The sequence below is a fragment of the Nymphalis io genome, chromosome 3, assembly GCF_905147045.1.
Source record: "Nymphalis io chromosome 3, ilAglIoxx1.1, whole genome shotgun sequence".
NCBI lineage: Eukaryota > Metazoa > Arthropoda > Insecta > Lepidoptera > Nymphalidae > Nymphalis > Nymphalis io.
This window is the reverse complement of record NC_065890.1, coordinates 11,138,269-11,157,423: the sequence shown is the minus strand read 5'-3', so window position 1 is coordinate 11,157,423 and position 19,155 is coordinate 11,138,269. Positions and strand designations below refer to the sequence as shown.

Here is a 19,155-nt window from a genome sequence, read left to right as displayed (position 1 = left end):
CTATTGGAAATAGGTTTTTCATTGTAGGTACTTAACAAAAACAATATAGAAAATTGGACTTAAATGTGGTTTACAAAATAAAACAATAGTAAAATTTGACATGTTAATACTGGTTACTATATTCTAAAAAAGGTTTTTGTTTTCAAATATTGCAATTGTCTAATTGATGGTAACATTTTTTTTAAACAAACTATACATTCTCCGTAGTTCTCTTCTTCATCGGTAACAAGCCAATTATAATATACATTAGCAAAATAAACGATTTCTTAAATTTAGTAACCGGGCAATAGTCAATAGGTCAAGTGTTATACGTCTAAGTTTAACATGGTTTAACAATCACGAACTTTAAAACAACTTGACGTCATGCAATTTCGTATAGCTTCGTGTGATATGGCACATACAACAATGTTATTTAATAAATATTTGTGTTAGCAAGGTTTATTGCACTCAAATGTGTTGCGGTATTGTTACATTCTTGGGTTTTACTACATTTTATATATCATGTGGTATGTCCCTTTTTATATATAAGACTAAATTAATTACAAATCAATGTTACATGGATTTTATGTTCATACTAATAGTATTAATTGATGTTATCTTTTTGTGATTAGTTGCTGTCTTTCGAGTGTTTAAATAACATTTTCATTAAAACTTAGCTATATATGTTTCAAACTGTGCTTTATAACTTCAAAACAGTTGAATGTAAACAATAAATTGACTATTTTATAAACTTATTTTATTATAACAAAATACAAAATTTGCAATTCACAGCCACAAAATAAATTAAGAAATACACCATTCGACTTCTGCAGTGAAAAACTACGAAACTAATAAAGATATTAATCACCGTCACTGCTTTCTGACAAGTCCGCCTTTTCTTTTGGCACGGGAAGTTTTCTTCTACTAGTCTTCTTTTTGTTATCAATTTTAGTTTTTCGATACAATTCTATAGCCTTCAATTTATTTTGCAATAAACTTTGTTTATCTTTTTCTCTTTGTGGTATAATTTCCTGATATCGATCTGTCTTAGGAACAGTTACATCAAATTTATTCTCTGTTAAATTAGATGTAGATGCTTTAACTATTTCATTAATATTTGTCAATTCATCTACATTTTTGCTTTTTTTAGCCTTAGATGGACCTTTTGTATCACTACTGTTTTTACCCTTTCTCTTTAGTTTTACATTATTTTCTAATTCTTCGTTGTTACCTTGGCACGGTGCCATTTTTTGTACTGCAGCTTTAACTCTCTTACTCATTTGATCCTCTAATGTTTCCAAATCTATTTTTCTTTTGAAATAATCATGAACAGTTTTCTGAGTTTTTCGCTCGAGTAACCTTTTTAATACTGGTTTCATGATTTCATCTAGTTTATTTTGTGACCATCCGAACTTAGCCTTTGTGTAATCCCTTAATATAGTGATATCAATCTCACCCCATGTAAACTTATCTTCACTTTTTTCAACATTTGGCTCCAAGTATGCTTGAACCACCTTAAACAGATTAATAAAGTTATATCAATATAAATCGTCATTGGTTCTGTTAATATAAAACAAATATACCGTCAAATAAAACTCACTCTCACACTAGGAAAATCATCAGCAAGGTTGATATTTTTTAATTTTTTCTTTAAATTAACATTATCAGTTTGTTTTCCTGCCTTCACCCATTTTTTAAACTCTTGTAGTCCAGTTACAATCTCCTGGTAAAGTGCTTGTTTATTGGAACATTCGCTGATTAATTTTTTCTTGTTAAAAGGGAATGAAGCTAGTATCTCTAGTGCAGTAACAGGACCAACCCCAGCTACTCCTGTTGTATAATCACTTCCAACTAATAGGGCTAATAGTATTAACTGCTCTCGTGTTAAATCTGAAACAGTTTATATAATTAAGTTTTTATTATTCTTAACAACAGCAATTAACGAAGTTTAATATATGCAATATAATCATCCAATCGAAAAGAATACCTTTTACTGAAATCTATTAGGGATCAGAAATTATTTATCTCATTACAATGTTCCTTTAAAAAATAATAATTAAGTGACTGTAATGTATGTATAATGTTAATGATGTATAATTATTAAAAAATGTTTATTTAAACAAGTACTATTTATCCTTAATACAGGCACCTTAAATACTCGTAAATATCATAAATCTTAATCCAATTTTACAACAAAAATAATATTTTACCGACTTAACTTACGACTTACCAACGCAATTTCGATACGACATCACGAAACGAAAATATTAGTTAGAATTTGCATGTTAATTGAAAATTATTAATATAAAATCTTATTTTTCGCTAGCTATCAAACTAATTATATGTCCACTACGGTTTATAAATATATACTTACTAAAAGACTTTTCAATCCTCTCACTTAAATACTGAAGAACATGTTTCTTTTGATTAAAAAAGTTTTTATAAACTGTTTGTCCCCCAAATAACCATATATCACTATCATCTGTTATTGTACCATCAGTTAGTTTCACATTTTCTAGGAAAGCACATTGTGCTTCTGCTTCCATAGGTGCAACAATGTATGGTATGCCAAAAACTTGAAGCAGTTCTTGTGCTTCTTTGGTTATTTCTGCAGTAATATTTCGGCCTATTCTGTCTAAACGTCCTTTTTCATGAAGTAGTTCCTCTTCCTCAATTTCAATTTCCGTCACCATCGAGTTGAGGTTTTCTGTTGATATTTTATCTTTTACAGGTAAATTTATTATTTTAGGGGAATCACTAATGTTGGTTTCAGGTGTTGTAGCTTTGTTGTCGTCTTTATTAATAGTTGCTTTATTTAAAACAACTACACCTGAGTCACTCTTTTCAATAAGACTTGTAACTTCTGTATTGTATTCTTTATGAGGTTGTGGTTGGATTGGACATTGGGGTTCTTTATTTGCTCCTATAATTTTTAGTTTTTCCTCATTATTCTTGTTAGTAATTTTATTTGAAGCAATTGTTTCATCTATATCAGAACATTTGCTTATGATATTTGAAACATTTAACTCTTTATCATTTTTTGTTTCAAAAATATCTGCAAAAATGTCATCTTCTATTTTTTCTCCCATATTGAGAGTCAGCTCTATAGCTGGTTTATTTGGTTTTTGATCACTATCAGATACTTCTTCAAACTCATCTTCACTGGAACTTGATAATTCATGATCATCTTCTAAACAAAATTTAAGATCATTTGTTTCTGACACATCGTCTAAGCTACCTTCAAGTGATATAACTTGATTCTCAGAATTTTCAACAAATATCACTGAAGTTTGTGTGTCATTCATTTCATTCTCATCTATCTTAAATTTTTCACCTGGAGTAGAATTTAAGGGAATTTTATTGCTGCTACCCAATTTAAATTCTGTATTTTTTTCAACAATTGTAGTTTCTAATTTTGAATTTGGATTTGTACAGCTCTTTATCTTGTTGTCTATTTCATCTTCCTCATCACTAGACATTAACATTATGTTATCCTCAATAATTGTTTTCTCTTGTTCAAGTTCCTCTATTATTTTATTGATTTTTTTTTCTGTTGAGTTAACTTTAAGTTTTTGTTTTGGAGCAACTAAATTATCTATGGCTTTATGTGTAAAATCACTATATTGCTTTATATAAGCTTTTGCAGATGACATGTCAGGCTGGTCAAAACCATCACATTCATCATCACTGTAATCAGAATCTGACAAGAATGATGTCCATGAGTCATCAGTTTTAGATGCACAAGCACTTGTTTCACTTTCATCCATACATTCTAATGACATTTGTATAGCTTTTTGCAGATCGTCATCCAATTCATCATGCTTCAGTGATTTGTTTACCTGATTGTCTGAAGAACTACAAGGTTTACTTGTATCTGGTTGAGTATTATGTGCAGAGCCACCAGGGTCACTTGTTTCTGTTTGTTTTATAGCATCTATTTCTCTTTTCTTTGCATCGGCTAAAGCTTGTTTAACATTACTTATAAATAAATATCTAGTTGTATTATTAGAGGCAATACGACGGCTGGGCAAACTTTCAATTTTTGTATCAATACCTTCTTCATTAAGTAATGACTCTAATTCATTTAAAGACATACATCCATCACCCATTTCTTTTTCTGTTTCCTCCAGACATTCTTGCAATTTTCTTCTTTTCAGTAATCTTTCAAGCTACAACAAAAGTCTAGTCAGAAAACTATTTTTATCTATATCATAATATAAGTATTTAATGTACTAACTTGAAAATTAGAGAAGTTATCACTTTTCTTTGGTAAAGTATGGAGTTTTCCCCATGAATTCATTTTTCTCGTTTCTTTTAATTCCACAAGTAAGTCATATTTCTCTTTTAAGGGCATGTTTTTGATTTTGTCAGATTCAAAATCAACAGAGTGTAAATCTATGCTGGAAGTGCTTGTACTTGATTCATCTTCTGATCTGAAAATGATTTATGTTAATATCTTATATTTTTCACATCTGAACTGATTTACAAAATCAGCTTTTTAAATATTTACATACTCTGATTCAGACTCTATTTCCTTGTCAGGTAATGCCGGTAATTTGAACAAATCATCATTTTTTTCAGCTGGTTTATTTTTCTTTGGTGAAATTTGTTTTCCCAATAAGGTATTAATTACTGTCCTTTTACCTAAGAGGAGTGCTAATTCACGTTTCAATCTTTCAGATTGGGAATTATACTTCGATTTGTTGTCTTGTCTTTTAGCCTAAAAATAAAACAAATCTTAATATTAAATTAATAACAAAGGCTATGAAGGTTTTATTCTTATGTATTAAACTTGAGCCAAGTATAAAAATATTAATTAGCTAACTTACAATTGTTTCTTTTTTCAAGTCTGGAAAACCTCCATCAAATACAAAAACTGGTTTAACTCTAAAATATAGCAATTTGCAAAGACGTTGGAAGAGACCCATAAGATGAGCATTGGCGACTGGGGCTCCTTTTGCATCTTGATATCCTTTTACCATCTGATGCAACCATATTGAAATGTCTGTGTATACAAATAAAACATGTCTTAACAAAGTTAACGATGATGATTTTATTTAGTTACGTGTATCTATGAAACCTACCCACGGCCAAGACTTTATTTTCAAGTGTCTCTACCGGCACCGGTTTGCCGACAGGCTCAATAAGACGCCACAGTCCAGTGACTCCCATATCGCGTGCGATTTAATTCTCAAACTGATTTTTTGTTTAACTAATCTATACAACAGTATACATAACAAAGGTCGTTTCCCACGAGATCTCCGGTCAATCGTCGGTCTCTTCCTCACACATTGCAACCTTTTCGCTCCGTGAACTCAAACTTATTTATCACACACACAACAACAATACGAAATGATGCCTGCTACTGGCGCATGCATTCGTAAGTGTTCGGTTCACTACATACAATATCAAATGTTTTACTACACCGCGACGCCCACTCTTTCCCACACTTTATTTTCTCACGCCCCATGCGTAACCCCACATCCTATGACCGGCAGCCTGTCAGTCGACTTGACTCGACGTGCCGAAGCCGACCGTCCGTATTGCCTACTCGATTTTATTCGCGCGCGTGTAATCGACAACACGCTTGGACATCACTCTGTGTCTATGGCTCTCCTTGACAGTTCATATTTTTAGCGTTGTCGTATCGTATTTATACTCGAATAAACACAAGTTTTAATAAACTTTTCATAAGTAAAAGCAAACTCGTTTTACCCTGAATAATTATTGGATGATAAGTTAGTATATGTATAAAAACAAAATATTAAAACGCGATTCAAGGAACATTCTCTGGACTATCTGAAAATTCTACCAACGAACAGGTGTTATTGAATGACTGTGTGTTAGAGTTCCCATCGTAATTATTTATTTATGGTGATGTGAATAATACAAGTGTGTTGATCGATCCAAATACAGAAAAACGCAAGTGTGTTAAGCCGTAAGATATAGAAAATAGAAAAGTGTCAAAGAATATAAACAGGCCTAAACTTGGTCCTGACAAGAAAGACGCTAACAGCTTCAGGATTTTGTTTACATGATGTTTTTTGGTTCTAAACTAACATTATATCGGCAAAGATAAGGATTCAAAAGAGGCGCCATGTGCAGATGTTATCATAGTTTATATATTATAATGTTTAAATCAAGGTGAGAGTACGCCGTGGCGAGCATGCCTCACCAGTACGGCGCGGGCGCGGGTGGTATGGGCGGGGGTCCACCGTCGCCGCCGCCGCAACACGGCGCGCTGTACCCGCGCTACGCCGCCGCCGCGGGCCCCGGCGCCGGCGCCTACCGCCCTGAAGAGCGTCGATTAACTCGAGAAGCTATGGAGCGATACCTTCGCGACCGCTCTGACATGGTCGTAGTCATTTTACATGCTAAAGTTGCTCAAAAATCTTATGGAAATGAGAAGCGTTTCTTCTGCCCTCCACCATGTATATATTTATTTGGTGACGGCTGGCGGCTTCGGCGTGAGCGTATGTTACGGGAGGGTGAGACTGAGCAGGCATCTCAGTTATGTGCATTTATTGGCATTGGCAACTCTGACCAAGATATGCAGCAGCTGGACCTAAATAATGGCAAGCAATATTGTGCTGCGAAGACATTGTACATATCAGACTCGGACAAACGTAAACATTTCATGCTCTCTGTTAAAATGTTTTATGGTAATGGTCATGATATTGGTATTTTTAATAGTAAAAGAATAAAAGTAATATCAAAACCATCAAAAAAGAAACAATCACTAAAAAATGCTGATTTGTGTATTGCTAGTGGAACCAAGGTAGCTCTATTTAATAGACTAAGATCACAAACTGTATCGACAAGGTATCTCCATGTTGAAAATGGAAACTTCCATGCTTCATCCACCCAGTGGGGAGCATTTACGATTCATTTGCTCGATGATAATGAAAGTGAATCAGAGGAGTTTGCAGTGAGGGATGGATATGTACACTATGGTTCGACTGTGAAACTTGTATGTTCGGTGACAGGGATGGCTTTACCTAGGCTTATTATTCGTAAGGTAATTCATTTATCTTCTTCAAATTATAATACTCATTTATAAAATTGCAAAGGTATTTTTCTGATTTTAAATGTGGTAATATTAAAGTATTCCAAGACCATAAGTCGTATTTATAAATTTTTCTTGTATGTATATTTTGATTTTAAAGAAAGAAAATCATTTAAACATAGTGTGAAAAAAATGCCCAATTACAATTTTGTCTTTTTATTAGTTATATAAACAAATATTTTTTGTGAAAAATGTATATAATTTTGTAACTAGCCCATTTATATAGCCCATCAATATTTAAAGTTGAGTTTAAAAATAAAGATATTATTTATACAAAATAGTCGAGCTTATGTAACTCACTCTCATCAGGTTGACAAACAAATGGCTCTTCTAGAAGCAGATGACCCTGTGTCACAGCTCCATAAATGTGCCTTCTACATGAAAGACACAGAACGCATGTATCTGTGTCTTTCCCAAGAGAGAATCATACAGTTCCAAGCCACTCCATGCCCGAAAGAGCCAAATAAAGAGATGATTAATGATGGAGCCTGTTGGACAATCATATCCACGGATAAGGCAGAATACCAGTTTTATGAAGGAATGGGTCCAGTGAGGTAAATTTGTAACTTATAACAGATATAATGATAGCTAAACAAAATGACATGACTAAACATAAATATGTGTTTGTTGCACACTGTACCGATGACAGTAGCATTTTTACCCAATCGGGATTATGTTACGTCCTAATTATATATTAGAAATTAAGACTAAAATGTGTATTTCATTTAAATAAAAAAATATATATAAAATACCCTATGGCTAAGGGGGCTATTGCGCGGGGCGGTAGCCTAGGCGCCTTTTATAATCATTACTCATTTTTTGTTACTTTTGATTTGAATTTTCTAAAGGAACTTGAAGGACTTATTTAATCAACATCACACAAGTACTCTTAAACTCATTATCAGTTACCTACCTACTCTTAATTAACCATATATAATATATCTTTTTCATTTATTTTTTATGTGTCCGGGATGACTGCTGATATGCATAAATGTGTAAACAGAATCACTAGGTTTTACATGTTTGAAATCCTCAAGTTACAGATATATGTTGCTCTAACAACCTCTTATATTGTTGACTTATGTATTATAGGAAAAAAAAAATATCTTTAGATAGAATAAATAAGATAAAACCTATGAAGAAATTAAATAAAGAAAATCGGAAATTAATTAAAAATTGTCTGGGTGGTAGAGCTTTTTGTAAGCTCATCTGGGTAGGTACCACCCACTCATCACATATTCTACCGCTAAACAGCAATACTTAGTATTGTGTTCCGGTTTGAAGTGTGAGTGAGCCAGTGTAACTACAGGCAAGAGGGACATAATTAGTTCCCAAGGTTGGTGGCGCATTGTCGATGTAAGGGATAGTTAATTTTTCTAAGCGTGTTATGTCTATGGGCAGTGGTGACCACTTACCACCATCAGGTGGCCCATTTGCCTGCAAACAGTTAAATGTATTAAGTAATAAAGCAATTGTGAAAAATGATTTAAGACTTACGAAATAGAGGTATATTATATAAAAATATTTTTTCATCATATAATAATCCGGCCATTTGCGAATGAAATTCGCACAAGGACTCTGTCCCACAATATATCTCGTCTGTTCACTCTTTATGCCTAAAAGTATTTGTTTCGTATTTAGGGCTTTTTGTTTATTGATTTCTAAGTATCCCGAAGGCTCAGGACGTTTGAGTACAATATACTTCACAAATGACAACAATTAATTAGAAAACATGTAAATCACAAAGGAAGTAGATAATAAAAACTATAATCAATGATGCCCTTTATAGGATCTGTCGTACTCATAAACATCCGTACCGTAACCGTACCGTAACAGCCTGTGAATGTCCGACTGCTGGGCTAAAGGCCTCCTCTCCTCATTTTGAGGAGAAGGTTTGGAGCTTATTCCACCACGCTGCTCCAATGCGGGTTGGTGGAATACACATGTGGCAGAATTTCAGTGAAATTGGACACATGCAGGTTTCCTCACGATGTTTTCCTTCACCTTAAAGCACGAGATGAATTATAATCACAAATTAAGCACATGAAAATTCGGTGGTGCTTGCCCGGGTTTGAACCCACGATCATCGGTTAAGATCCACGCGTTCTTACCAATGGGCCATCTCAGCTCTGGAGCTGAGATGGCCATAAACATCAGGTACAGTTAAACAATACATAGCAATACTTTTCTCATCTGCAAACTCAATACGTCCTTCCTGGACTGGGTATTGGATTCTGTAATAAAATATCGCTTATGTTTAAAATAACATCAAGAATTAAGGCGTATTATTGTGAACAAGATTATATAAATGATAAAAAAGCGTGTAGTTCGTATATTTTCACGCAGATTATATAAGTTTAATTGTTTATGATAATATATGTTATATGATGAATGAAAAAGAGTTCTACTACTGCGGAAATTCTTGTCGGTTTTCGATATAATCTACATTCTAAGCCAATTACATTGATTGATTGTGTGTGATAAAAAGACAATTCAAAAGAGCTTGTAAATTCCTATTAAGATATAAGATTTTTGGATAAAATTAATACTAATATTATAAATGCGAAATTAATTATGTCTGCCTGTTATTCTATCGGCTAAACTGAACCGATGTTGATGAAATTTGGTATGTAGCTTGAACCCCGAGAAAGGACAAAGGTTACTTTTTCATCCAATACAAGCGGAGACGAACATTAGTATCAAATAAATGTATTAAAACAAAAACAACACTACTAATCATCTAAAAACACATACATAGTAAAATATAAGCTCGCAGATGGCCTATACTATTAAAAAGGTTGGGATCTTATTCTACAGTGTTGGTACCTACCATCACTGTAATACGTGTGGTCGCACTTCTGCATTAACAAGTACAGGTTTCCCCATGATTCTTTCTACCAAAATATAAATTATGAAAACACATATATCTTCGTAGCATTCTAATAATATCGTTTTATACTGTTAGACTTTTTTTTGTATTATACTACTACGCGCCTAAAAATTCTATTAAATAAAAAAAAAATAATGTTTATATGTTTGTTCTCTACGCGTTCCTAATCTATTCATCCAATAGTAACGAAATTATAGAAATCTTCATAATATTGATGCCCTGGCCTAAGAAACATATTTTCGTCTTTGTATTAATTACTTCAATATAAACGTTTCACATATACCCTTATAATATCCGTGCGAAGCCCAGACAGATAGGTAGTCTGCTTAAAAAATAATAATTAAATGATTGGATACTCAAGAACATGAATCTCATTGGAATCATACTAATATTTTAAAGAGATTTTTTTACATCCATGTAAAATTCTGCCACATGTGTATTCCACCAACCCGCATTGGAGCAGCGTGGTGGAATACACATGTGGCAGAATTTCAGTGAAATTAGACACATGCAGGTTTCCTCACGATGTTTTCCTTCACCGTCAAGCACGAGATGAATTATAATCACAAATTAAGCACATGAAAATTCAGTGGTGCTTGCCCGGGTTTGAACCCACGATCATCGGTTAAGATCCACGCGTTCTTACCAATGGGCCATCTCAGCTCTGGAGCTGAGATGGCCATAAACATCAGGTACAGTTAAACAATACATAGCAATACTTTTCTCATCTGCAAACTCAATACGTCCTTCCTGGACTGGGTATTGGATTCTGTAATAAAATATCGCTTATGTTTAAAATAACATCAAGAATTAAGGCGTATTATTGTGAACAAGATTATATAAATGATAAAAAAGCGTGTAGTTCGTATATTTTCACGCAGATTATATAAGTTTAATTGTTTATGATAATATATGTTATATGATGAATGAAAAAGAGTTCTACTACTGCGGAAATTCTTGTCGGTTTTCGATATAATCTACATTCTAAGCCAAGTACATTGATTGATTGTGTGTGATAAAAAGACAATTCAAAAGAGCTTGTAAATTCCTAGCCTTAAATAAAATTTTATTTTGATTCTACTGTTTCTCGCTAAAACTGGTAATGATGAAGGGTGACCGATTCGAGCATCAATATGGCCAAGGACCAAAATCTTAGTTCCCATGGTTGTACGAAGGCTAATTGGTCATTTTTAAATCAGGTTCTAAGTTTGTACTCTTTGATTCTTCAATTATATCAATTGCTTAAAAAAAAGGGGTGAAAGTAACAAAAACAGGACATGTTGTAACGCAGTCATGTGCGCGCACACATATTCTTACGCTCATTATTCTGACGGCTATCCGTCTTGAAGACCAACAGCTTTAGGTTCTTTGCTGTGAAAGTGAAGGCCTTCTGACTGAATTTCGATTACAGCGACCAAACTCAAGGACTAACTAAATGATCTAAGAGATCTTATAGCGCAGGCGTATGCGTGCAAACTTAGCTGTACTCTCTATTCCCATCTCAGAATTATAGAAGACGGTAAGCCGGCACGACCGGACAGAGATCAGGCACAGAAAGGACGATATAGAGTTATTTTCTAGGCAAGGGCTTTGTACACTTCCAAACTCCATAGAGGTTCTTTGTTGCAAGCACGTTAAGATCTGCAGTCATATAAGCTAGCTTAATAGACCAACGAGGCAAGCGGGGTGATAGTATGTTTAACGATATTTGTTTATGTCAACAATAAGGGAGCCAAAACACCAGTGAATCAATTTAAATATTTTATCATTTAGATAACGTTTTAAATATGTCAAATGTTTTTTTTAAATACAATACATTTTTATAGCGAATTTAATTTTTAAATAATTATTTACATAAATATTGTATACACTTAAAATGTACGCTGTTGCTAGGCGTAATATTAGAAAAAAAAACAGATCTTTGATATTAAATTTGATTTAAAAAAAGAGCATAAAGCGCCTCTAAATTATAAATGAACCATATTATTAATGCTATTCATATCACAAAGAAACATTAAGTTCGAATCGAAACATAGCGCTTTTACTTATTAATAAATATTGATGTTCGTTTACGTGTTTATCAACGTACGATAAAGTTGTAATATTTTCTCAAACGACATAAATTCTATGAATTGACACACATGGTAATCACTGCGGGGAGTACAAATATTTGAACTAGCACACAATCGTGTTACTGTTGAGTGACTGTAATGATATCTAATGATGAGAACAAGGGGCGGGATGCTAGGCCGCGACGTGTTAAACTGGGGTCTTGATAATATACTTATATTACAACTCTATTTTAGTTACTAGTTATTTGTACCTTGCTTCTGTTATGCGTTGTTAGCTTGCGGTCATCGGCATTTTTTATAAGAAATTACCTACCTAATTAATTTTTTTTATTACCACAAGCTAACATTGGATTGATAATAACTAATATTACTTATTTAATTTATTTTATAAATAATGAACTTTTTTTATAAAATAAGTAGGCGGACAAGCATATGGGCCGCTTAATGGTAAGTGATCTCCAAAGCCAATATACATTGGCATCGCTTACATCACCAATGCGCCATCAACCTTGGGAACGAAGACATACACATTAGTACACTAGCTCACTCACCCTTCAACCCGCAACACAACAATCTATCCAGGCGAGATCGCACTAAACCCTACCACCGATAAATTTACATGGATGTAAAAAAATCTCTTTAAAATATTAGTATGATTCCAATGAGATTCATGTTCTTGAGTATCCAATCATTTAATTATTATTTTTTAAGCAGACTACCTATCTGTCTGGGCTTCGCACGGATATTATAAGGGTATATGTGAAACGTTTATATTGAAGTAATTAATACAAAGACGAAAATATGTTTCTTAGGCCAGGGCATCAATATTATGAAGATTTCTATAATTTCGTTACTATTGGATGAATAGATTAGGAACGCGTAGAGAACAAACATATAAACATTATTTTTTTTTTATTTAATAGAATTTTTAGGCGCGTAGTAGTATAATACAAAAAAAAGTCTAACAGTATAAAACGATATTATTAGAATGCTACGAAGATATATGTGTTTTCATAATTTATATTTTGGTAGAAAGAATCATGGGGAAACCTGTACTTGTTAATGCAGAAGTGCGACCACACGTATTACAGTGATGGTAGGTACCAACACTGTAGAATAAGATCCCAACCTTTTTAATAGTATAGGCCATCTGCGAGCTTATATTTTACTATGTATGTGTTTTTAGATGATTAGTAGTGTTGTTTTTGTTTTAATACATTTATTTGATACTAATGTTCGTCTCCGCTTGTATTGGATGAAAAAGTAACCTTTGTCCTTTCTCGGGGTTCAAGCTACATACCAAATTTCATCAACATCGGTTCAGTTTAGCCGATAGAATAACAGGCAGACATAATTAATTTCGCATTTATAATATTAGTATTAATTTTATCCAAAAATCATATTAATTTAAGAAAAGTTTCTTCCTTCTTTCTTTTGATTAAATAATGTGTACATCGCATCAATCTGTATTTTTTATCACTATATTGTTGTGAATAGGCGATGGTGTTTTTAATAAATAAATGTATTTGCCAAGAAAGCCGAGATGGCCCAGTAGTAAGAGCGCACGAATCTTAACCGATGATCCTGGGTACAAACCCGAGCAAGCACCACTGAGTTTTTATGTGCTTAATTTGTGATTATAATTCATTTCGTGCTTGACGATGAATGTAAACGTCGTGATGAAACCTGCATGCAATTTCACTGAAATTCTGCCACATGTGTTTTCCGTCAACCCGCATTGGAGCAGTGTGGTGGAATAAGCTCCAAAACCTTCTCCTCAAAAAGGGAGAGGAGGCCTTAGGCCCAAAAGTGGGACATTCACAGGCTGTTACTGTATTTGCCAAAGGGTTGAAGGTTAAGGGTTGTTCTACAAATCAATACTAATAATGACTGTTCAGATAATTACTATTCCATAACTCGTTAATTATTTAAAATACCTTACGTTATTAGTTCGATACAAGTAGACTACAAGTTAATAAGTCTACATCAATCGAATATGAATATTATATTAGAATCGATATGACTTGAAGAATCGGCATATTTATAAGCGTGTGTAATGTAATGTAATGTATATGGCAGTTTATTAATTAAGAGTTCTTGTCGTTAAAAATGCTAGTACGTCATGATTATTGGGATATAACAATATAATGACGTCATTAATCGTGAACTTTAAGTTATTTTAAGTATATATATTATACTTAGTACTTACGCTTAAACTCACTTTAGATCATTTGGGTCATTCATTTGAAAGTCGTTGATCCTGCGCCTGAACTCTTCCTGGTCGTTTCATCAGATTTTGAGAATGTGCATCTGTGACTGCGCACACACTTGTGCGCTATATGTCCTGTGCAATAGGTTAATCATGCTTATTTTCTTAGTCTTAATAATATTCATTTTTAATATAATATTAATTCCTTCGGGTTAAGTATAAAGCTTGTGTTACGAGTGGGAACGACAATAACTTAGGTGTCAGGATCACATGTGATAAACGATTAAAGATTCAATCTTTATGCCACTAGTGACTAATTATTTTTATATCTATCACTATGTATAATATAAAACAATTAGGCGATGTAACATTATTAATAAAAAAATTAATACCAGAAAAATAGAAGCCGGCGACGTTATCTGCGTTAAAAACACGTTTTCATATTTTGTGGTTTTATCAGCTAAATAATACAGCGAAGTTCCTATCAGTCCTTATTTTACTCTACAATTAAGGATGAATTTTACAATTTTGAAACGCTATATGATTTTTTTTTTATTTAATTAGGAAAAAAGTTAAGACATATAAGTTAAGACATATATTGAATTTATTGTAAAAACTTTCATCCCTTTTAAAATCCTAAAACAACCTCAATTATTCCTCGACTCTATTTTTTTGTTTGTAACTAAAACTGGACATACGTATAACTTTAATATGATATACTTCATTACAATATTTCAAGTTTCCCTCCTAGGAATAGAATTGGTCTTTTCTATTAGGTCGTAAATGAAACACTCAATTTTTTCGGCAGCGCTTTCGTAGCCAACTTTTTTTAGATAAACAATTATCAGACAATTTATTTATTAACTATAGGAATATATTTTTTCCACCAGGTCACCCGTAACACCAGTTCCGTTGGTTCACTCGCTGAACCTTAACGGCGGAGGTGATGTTGCGATGTTAGAGTTGGCTGGTGATAATTTCACACCATCATTGCAAGTCTGGTTCGGGGACGTGGAGGCGGAGACGATGTACCGTTGCGCTGAGTCCATGCTGTGTGTCGTGCCGGACATCTCGCAATTTAGGGGACAGTGGCTCTGGGTTCGACAACCAACACAGGTGAGGCCTGATTAATATTTATCCAACGTATTTATGGTTTAAAGATGATACATGTTTCAATGATATCCTCTTAATCGATTTCAAGGGATAGGCCAACTACTTAGGACATGTTACGTATGTTTGTATAAAAAGCAGTACAGTCTCATAATCCATGCAGGCATTACGCGGCTTACAAGGGCACAGGATTGTAAACACTGCCAACGTCATAAAGTCCGTGCTGTCTCAAACTCAATAACCCGAGTTCCTACACCTCGGTATCTGGAGCCTTTTACGCTAGCCATTAGATCTAGTGCCTCGTACAAAGATTTTTCAGGATTTACAATTCTGTCCAGGTTACTATATATTAAAAAAGTTATATGTTATTTACATAATGTAAGGTTGCTGAAAATAAAAAGAACATTTTTTCGAGGCATCATATGTTCAGATGATTTCGTTTGTAAATAAAATACATATGTCCCTATTTTCACATATTCTATTATTAAATATAATATCAGATTATAATCATATTTAAAATATTGTATTTAGATGGTGTTTTTTCTCGACAACATGCTCATGAAATTATTCAGAAGACTTCATTCCAGGTACCCGTGTCACTCGTGAGGAACGACGGCATCATCTACGCGACGGGCCTGACGTTCACGTACACGCCGGAGCCCGGGCCGCGGCCCACGTGCCCGCCCGTCGATGACGTCATGCGGCCCGACGCCTGGCACGACGCGCACCGCCTGCCCGACGCGCTGCAGTAGCACGTACGTCACCTGTCATACCGCGATAGTCGTCACGCGAAAATAATCCATATCGTCTCTGGGGTTGCCAACTTTAACTCGAATATGAATATATTAAAATGCAATAACAAAGCATTTTTTTCATTTTTATAAACGTTTCAATTTAATATAGTGGTATTAAACAGCAAATTATTGTTTTATATTCGAGTTAATGAGCTGATAATCCGAGGTTGATAGGATGTTTCTCTCTTAAAGACCAAAGACGTGGACTTCGGCGAATTTAAACGAATTGAGAAAAGTGGTCTGAGCGATCCTTATAAGTTTCGATAGTGCCTGCTAAAGTAACATGTTCCTCGATGACCGCTCTAATAAATTCAATTCTATTCCTAGAAACTTGGCGAGTATTTAGATGAAATCATTTGAGCTTACTGACGATTATTATATTTGTATATGGAAAGCAATATTAGTCTTAACATGTACCTTTTATAATTTAAAAGAAAACTATTACTTTTATACAATAAGGTCGATTCTTGTGTGAATGAAACTGGTTTTTTTTTTCCAATTAAAAAAATATAAATGGTCTCGTCCGAACATGTTACAATCGTCATCGAAATCTTCATAAACGAACCGCTTGTTTGATTTTGTATAAAAATATTTTGTAAAATACAAAGTGTGCCTAAAATAATTAAGTAGATATTGAATATGTATGCCGAGATTATAACACCAAAATGCTATTAGGTTATGGTAGCAATTTTTATAATATGCTTTGTGAAATATGTCACTATTTTTTAATTTAATTGTATAATTTTATGTGGCCAAGATCCAATGTTTTTATTTAAATGCAATTGGATTATTATGATTAGAGTTTTATTATAAATGTTTATTTCTATTGAAATTTCATAAATTAATTACAGGCATAGGGTAGTTCCTAATTCGGCGCGAGATTTGCGCCATATTGAAATGAAAAAAAGAAATTAATAAGAGATCTCTCTGCTCTTGAATTTATTTCTTCGGGGCCAAATAGCTGTAAAATCCATGACGAGTCATTGTGTTTATTATATTGCTATTAAGTATCCGTAGGATTTATATGTTTTTGAAAATTGGACTTTAAGTCATATTGAATAGAGTGATGATTCATTTGAATGTTGAATTAATTAAAAGGCATCTACAAATTTCGGGAGATATTAGATTATGTAAAATACGTAAAAATTATCAAAGATTTATTTTAATCGAGTTTGTAAACATTTAGAGAATTTATTCTTTTCTACTTAATCACCTCACTGACGGCGGAATACGATTATGCATCTACCGTCACTGTATGTATGTACATTACTATTACAGGCAATCTAATGAACAAAGTAGATAAGTAGCTAGACATAGCACATCTTATAATTTTAATGAAACATAACTGTTTGAAATTATATTTATTTAATTGCGATTTTTTTGTACAATTTGTTTGGTGAAATTTGATGTGTATATTAAAAAGTGTGATTTCGAACATTCCACATGGAAAGTGTAATAAGTACAAAAGAGTATAATATTTTTATATAAAGAAAACATAAGCGAAATTGTTTTATGAAATCGGTAGTGACAGTATTACAAGGAATTAGTATTAGACGCGAGATTTAGGATTACGCCGTCAATTTTTATGGAATAAGCGATTTCTCATTTAGAAAATATTCGTGCGTTATTATCATTTTACATTTGGTATGTCTTCATATAAAGAATCATGTTTAAGAATTTGTTGTTTTTAAATCATGTAATTACAATAATGTGATATTATGAAAGAGTAATTAATTCTAAAACGTGAATATTTTAGTAAAACTGAATTTAAATAAAACATATCTTTTATTGCATCAACCTCACATTTAAAATTATAATCGATCTAATTAAAGTATAATTAAAACTATAACTGTTAAATAATTCTATAAATCATTCCAATCTTCTCCAAATCATCCTTTATCTAGTATTTTAGTCATATTTTTTTTTACTTATCTGTATTTTCTTGCTAACACCTTACACAGATTATAATATAATTATTTAATATGTAATATTTATCTTCGAAAACAAAGGCTATAAAAACAATGCAATATTAAACATGAATGCAAATTAAGGACGTATTTATCTCTGGTCGTCTTTTAATTAGTATAGTCATAAAAAGAATTTCCCACATGGTAGCTTAAATGTTTTAAAAGTCATATTAATTCGAATTAACAAGAGTCAAGTGTAATTAGTTGATTATGAATCAGAGTCAATCGAGGAATCAGAGCTGTGGGAACGTCTTCAGAACATCTTCACATGAACGCTCGGCAACGAAATTAACAAAAGGTAAGTTTGATACAGCTCTTATGTAGTGTGAAATAAGACTTTGGTAGAGCTGACCGTGTCGCCGGCTGTACACTTCCCCTATTCGGTTCCGCACCGCTGGGCCTGACCTCAGATAATCATCACAAGTTTATCGTCACACACTATTGTTTGCGGAGATTCATAAAGAAATCTGAATCATAATAATATACGTATCGTATTAATGTTACATTTTAAAGGTTAATTAATTTTCACTTTACATTTTCGTAAAGGTCAGATCATATGTATTTATTTATTTAATTTATAAATTGATTAGTTAATTTTAAATTATACTAATGACGAATTCCACATTTATGTTCAAAAACCTATATTAAAATAAATAAATATAAATTAAGTTTAAATATCATACATATTATTATTATCTGTGGTTTAGATAACGCCTATCGCAGTGGTTAGTATTTTTCAATAAATTTTATACGAATACTACTAAAGAACACATTATTTTAACCCGACTGCGCAGAAGGGTAATGTGTCTGGAGTTTATGTAAATTTATGTACTAATATCTATTTGTTAGGCACGCTATGTACTTAGTACGTACTCTAAAGGGATTGATAGAATTCAACAAATGAAGTCTCGTTGAGTCGTCTTAACTCGATACATGCAATACCTTATAACATTCAAATCATATTTTTATTATGTGAAGTATATTATATGATAATACTATTATATATGAAACAAAAACGTTGCACAATGCATTCTACAATGCTTAAACAAAAAGTCTCTATATGATAGA

At 32.9% G+C, this 19,155-nt stretch overlaps 2 protein-coding genes across 3 annotated transcripts; one reads left to right on the top strand and one right to left on the bottom strand.

The window, feature by feature from the left end:
* Nucleotides 1-193: 193 nt before the first annotated feature.
* On the bottom strand, nucleotides 194-5,531 carry LOC126781029 (DNA excision repair protein ERCC-5 homolog). The gene is made up of 7 exons (XM_050505789.1): nucleotides 5,064-5,531; nucleotides 4,809-4,984; nucleotides 4,494-4,699; nucleotides 4,217-4,412; nucleotides 2,354-4,148; nucleotides 1,580-1,869; nucleotides 194-1,493 (listed from the first exon to the last, which is right to left on the bottom strand). The coding sequence occupies exons 1-7, from the start codon at nucleotides 5,149-5,151 to the stop codon at nucleotides 840-842; spliced, it is 3,405 nt and encodes a 1,134-aa protein (XP_050361746.1). The 5' UTR covers nucleotides 5,152-5,531; the 3' UTR covers nucleotides 194-839.
* LOC126781037 (suppressor of hairless protein) lies at nucleotides 5,491-17,633 on the top strand. 2 transcript variants are annotated; one of them, XM_050505803.1, is made up of 4 exons: nucleotides 5,491-6,997; nucleotides 7,355-7,599; nucleotides 15,107-15,332; nucleotides 15,899-17,633. In XM_050505803.1, the coding sequence occupies exons 1-4, from the start codon at nucleotides 6,146-6,148 to the stop codon at nucleotides 16,076-16,078; spliced, it is 1,503 nt and encodes a 500-aa protein (XP_050361760.1). In that variant the 5' UTR covers nucleotides 5,491-6,145; the 3' UTR covers nucleotides 16,079-17,633. The 2 variants fall into 2 exon arrangements, with proteins under 2 accessions (XP_050361760.1, XP_050361761.1); XM_050505804.1 differs by having other exon boundaries at nucleotides 5,492-6,997; nucleotides 15,914-17,633.
* The last annotated feature ends 1,522 nt before the right edge of the window (nucleotides 17,634-19,155 follow it).